Source organism: Hordeum vulgare, chromosome 1H (genome assembly GCF_904849725.1).
Source record: "Hordeum vulgare subsp. vulgare chromosome 1H, MorexV3_pseudomolecules_assembly, whole genome shotgun sequence".
Lineage (NCBI taxonomy): Eukaryota > Viridiplantae > Streptophyta > Magnoliopsida > Poales > Poaceae > Hordeum > Hordeum vulgare.
Window position 1 is genome coordinate 501,537,629 of NC_058518.1, and position 5,124 is coordinate 501,542,752.

General features: G+C 55.0%; 1 protein-coding gene across 1 annotated transcript; it reads right to left on the reverse strand.

Moving 5' to 3' along the window:
• Window positions 1-3,364: 3,364 nt before the first annotated feature.
• On the reverse strand, window positions 3,365-4,771 carry LOC123419838. Its single transcript, XM_045107226.1, has one exon. The coding sequence runs from the start codon at window positions 4,764-4,766 to the stop codon at window positions 3,432-3,434; it is 1,335 nt and encodes a 444-aa protein (XP_044963161.1). The 5' UTR covers window positions 4,767-4,771; the 3' UTR covers window positions 3,365-3,431.
• Between the last annotated feature and the right edge of the window lie 353 nt (window positions 4,772-5,124).

Here is a 5,124-nt window from a genome sequence, read left to right on the forward strand (position 1 = left end):
GCACGGTGTGCATGTCTGTCGGTGGAACCAGTCTCACATAAGCGTACGTGTAAGGTCGGTCCGGGCCGCTTCATCCCACAATACCGCCGGAAAAGAATAAGACTAGTAGCGGCAACCAATTGACAAATCATCACCCACAACCTTTTGTGTTCTACTCATGCATAGAATCTACGCATAGAAAACCTCGCTCTGATACCACTGTTGGGTAACGTAGCATAAATTCAAAATTTTCCTACGCCATATTCAGATCTTCCTATGGAGAGACCAGCAACCAGAGAGGGGCGAGTGCATCTTCATACCTTTGAAGATCACTAAGCGGAAGCGTTGCTAGAACGCGGTTGATGGAGTCGTACTCGCGGCGATTCAGATCGCGGTGTAATTCCGATCTAGTGCCGAACCACGGCACCTCCGCGTTCAACACACGTGCAGCCCGGTGACGTCTCCCGCACCTTGATCAAGCAAGGAGGAGGGAGAGGTTGGGGAAGATCTCCGGTAGCACGACGGCGTGGTGTTGATGAAGAGATGGGGTCTCCCGGCAGGGCTTCGCCAAGCACCGGCGGAGAGGAGGAGAAAGAAGAGCGGGGTTGCGCCGTGGGAGAGGAAGATTCGTCTCCCCAACAGCCCAAAAGTGCCCACTATATATAGGGAAAGGGAGGGGCTGCGCCCCCTTGAGGGTTTCCCTCTCCTGGGAGGGGCGACCGCCCCAGATGGGAGGAGGTGCGGCGGCCAAGGGGGGGAGGGGTGGCGCACCCTTCTGGTGGGCCTTAGGCCCACCTGCGCTAGGGTCCCCCCCTTTCTCCTCTTCTTGCGCCATGGGCTGAGTGTGGGGGGGGCGCACCAGCCCACCTAGGGGCTGGTTCCCTCCCGCACTTGGCCCATCTAGCCTCCCGGGGTCGTGGCCCCCTTCCGGTGGACCCCCGGGACCACCTTCGGTGGTCCCGGTACGTTACCGGCGACGCCCGAAACACTTCCGGTGTCCAAAACCATCTGTCCTATATATCAATCTTTACCTCCAGACCATTCCGGAGCTCCTCGTGATGTACGGGATCTCATCCGGGACTCTGAACAACTTTAGATAACCTCGTATAACAATTCCCTATAACCCTAGCGTCGTCAAACCTTAAGTGTGTAGACCCTACGGGTTCGGGAGGCAGACAGACATGACCGAGACACCTCTCCGGCCAATAACCATCAGCGGGGTCTGGATACCCATGGGGGCTCCCACTTGCTCCACAATGATCTCATCGGATGAACCACGATGTCAAGGATTCAATCAATCCCGTATACAATTCCCTTTGTTTGTCGGTATAGAACTTGCCCAAGATTCGATCGTCGGTATACCTATACCTTGTTCAGTCTCATTACCGGTAAGTCTCTTTACTCGTTCCGTAGCACGTCATCGTGTGACTAACTCCTTAGTCACATTGAGATCGTGATGATGTTCTACCGAGTGGGCCCAGAGATACCTCTCCGTCACGCGAAGTGACAAATCCCGATCTCGATTCGTGCCAACCCAACAGATACTTTCAGAGGTACCCGTAGTGCACCTTTATAGTCACCCAGTTACGTTGTGACGTTTGATACACCCAAAGCACTCCTACGGTATCCGGGAGTTGCACAATATCACGGTCGAAGGAAAAGACACTTGACATTAGAAAAACTTTAGCATACGAACAATACGATCTAGCGCTATGCTTAGGATTGGGTCTTGTCCATCACATCATTCTCCTAATGATGTGATCCCGTTATCAATGACATCTAATGCCCATGACCAGGAAACCATGATCATCTATTGACTAAGGAGCTAGCCAACTAGAGGCTTGCTAGGGACACATTGTGATCTATTTATTCACACATGTATTACTGTTTCCTGTTAATACAATTATAGCATGAACAATAGACGATTATCATGAACAAGGAAATATGATAATAACCATTTTATTATTGCCTCTAGTGCATATTTCCAACATTGCCCTCTTTGCAAACGTGAAGACGAGACTAAGGTGCACCTCGTGTACAAGTGCCACTACACTCTCAGCATCCGGGGGTTGGGGAGGGATTGGCTACCACAATTCATGATCCACATGCACACATAGGTTGCCGCGCGCTCAATCAAGGAGGAGTGAAATCTACTTTAAACCTTGAGGATGTAGAGGCCGACGTAAATGAAGTCTGACGTTTAAATCCCTGAAATCCATACCCTGACCTAACCAATCCTGGTCGTTTATGACCTTTAATCTATATCCAAACAGAGGGATTCGTGTGTGGCTCAGGGAAGGCCGGGATTAGGGTTAACCATCGAAATCCTTCTGTTGGTCGACCGTGATGAGCTGTGTTTCTCCAATGAGCCATGCACATGGCTGATGGCTTCCCCCCTCGTTCAGATACGAATGAACTGTTAGAACTTAGGGCTCTCAAAACTCTAGCTCAAACTAGCAATGGTGTGTGAGAAGAAGAGATTCAAGTTTTGTGCTGCCTACAGCTGGAGCTGCTAAACCGGGCCTTGGAAAATGGAAATACATATGTTCAACAGGAACATGGGAACTGTACAACTTCAGGTACGAAGGGACGACTGCTCTCTGTATTTTTCACGATTTCGCCGGCGGCCATGGAGCTTTTCGCCATGGATGAACAATGGGTAGCAGCGGCGTGGTGATCTCTGCCACGGGCTCCGCCGCCTTGCAGTACGTTGCGCTCTGGTTCTTGGCTACGCAGACAATCAGGATGGAGCAACGAGCGTGTGGCGGCTGTGTGTCCGAGCGGCCGTGTACACCAGGATCAGCAATGTACACCAGGATCGGCAAGTAGCAAGCAGTGGTGTTTTGGCGTCCCCATCATTTACCTGCACCACTACATCAACTACTCCTACACGCACACCGACACGCAGCTCCGCCACCACCGCCGGCTTCTCGAGCTTCATCGCGAGTCGGCAGGAGCTGAGGTGGCCGAGGCGTTCCCAACATGCAACGTGCTGTGGTGCAGGAAACACGACGAGGCCCGCGCCGAGTGATCAGATGGCAGTCATTTATTTGGTCAAAGTCATCAATCCCAGTGCCACGTCATCAAATTCTCTCTATAAACACCTTAAGGTCAAAAACAACCGGGGTCAGTGAAATTCAGGGTATGGACTTCAGAGATTTTGACCTCAGGGTTCATTTGTGTCATCCTCTACAACCTCAGCGTTTAAATCAGACTTCACCCATCGCAAGGCCATGTCATCGATCACTGTGCCGCGCCCTCGATCAAGGAGTGGTGGATTGGGATGTCAAACGCCCACATGCGGCATCGCAAGGCCATGTCATCGATCACTGTGCTTGTCTCACGGACAATTTGAAACGAAAAGAATATGAGGGTCTTTCGACACGAATCTTTTCATGCATTCATCATTTTTGACATGATAAAGAACGATGCAGGCAATTAAACCGTTAAACTCATCCTGCTACGCTGCCGGCCGGTGGCCATGGCAGCTCGAATGGGTACGCCGCACCGGCGTACCGGTTCCTCTCATGCGCCCGGTCCACCTCCAGCCTCTCGAGGTCGACGGAGAATATCCAGGTCTCCTCCTCCGGCGTCACGAGGACGTGCCTCCTAGTCGTCGCGACAAGCTTTGCCGGTCGCTCGAAATACGTCTCCTTGCGCCCCGGCAGCCCGCAGGTCGCCTGCTGGAGCCTCAGGAGCTTCTCCACCACCCACTCGCCGCTGCTCTGGAGCTGCCGAAACACCGTCAGGTCATTGTTCGCCGTCACGCGTACGACGCGCGCCGCGCCGTCGTCGTCGCCGCCGATGACCCGGAAGGCTGAAGATTCCTCCGGCGTCCCCACGACGGTACACGGGAGCGTGACGAGCGAGAACTGGATGGCGGCCTCGTCGAGGGCGAGCACGGCGCCCTCGTGCTCCATCCGCCAGAAGAGGGACGACCGGGCGCGACCTGCGAAGCTGATCGAAGCGTACTCTGGGACGGGGACGTCGCCGCCGGCCGTGCTCTCCTGCCGCCATCCACCGTCGCCGCCGGAGGAGAAGACGCAGGCGCGGGGGGCACCACGGTCATCCTCGAAAACATCGGATTCGTAGATCACGGCGACCACCCGAAAGTTGGACATGCCGATGGAGCTACCACCACCCGCAGGCGCGTCGTCGGCGGCGGCGCCGTCGAGCAGGAAGAGACCGAGGCAGCGGTAAGACCACATCGCCTCCCAGTAGAGGATCCCCTGGCACCTCCGGTTGAGCGGGTCGCAGACGACCATGTCAGGGAAGTGGAGGTACTCGGGGTCCCCTTCCCACACACTGCCCATCCGGTGGTAGACAGCGTCCCTCCTGTGGAAGAGGAGGAGGCCGCCGCGGCTGTCGGCGAGCTCCCACGGCAGCGAGCCGCGGGGGACGGCCGGGAGGAAGTCGAGGGAGAAGTGGCGCCTGTCGAGGGCCGAGGAGTCAGTGTCCGGCACGAAGACGTGGCCGTTGTTCCCGTCATCGACGTGGTAGTGGCCGGGGACGCGGGCCGCGCCGAGGGAGCGGCGGAGCCGGGCCAGGAACGCCTCGTCGTCCGTGAAGATGAGGCGGCGCCAGCGCTTGCAGGTGGACGCCGCGCGGAGGAGGGCGACGGGCGTGCCCACGCGCAGGAGCACGAGCTCGAGGAGGTGGTCGGGGAGGTGGTGCACGCCCGTTGGACCCGACGGGGTCGACGGCGACGCTCTCTTCTTGCGCCGGCGGGTGTAGTTGCAGCGAGATCGACGTGGTGATCCCTTGGTCGCCATCCACCGCGCTCTCATAAGCTGCTTCTGCTTGAGTGGGCGATCTTTATATATATATATATATATGCGGCGGTTGCGTGTCTCCCACGGAGCCTGCCTTCTTTTTCCATAGCTTTCGAGGGAGCCTCCCATCAAACTTTTCAGCTGCTGCTTTTTCCTCGGCTCAACAAAGGGAGGCAGCAGCTTGCCTCCCAAGAAACTTGGGTTATACTCACTACTAATCCACTCTTTTTTAGGGAAAAGAAATAAACCAAACCAATGAATAACGTTGATTATTAAAAACATGAATAACGTTTTCTTGAACAAATTTTGAAATTTGAACACAATTTTGAAAGTTGATTATTAGAAATATCGTGAACGGTTATTGAAAGGGGAG

Excerpts from the sequence above, each read along its gene's own strand:
- LOC123419838 (XM_045107226.1), bottom strand. The coding sequence starts at position 4,766 with ATGAGAGCGCGGTGGATGGCGACCAAGGGATCACCACGTCGATCTCGC.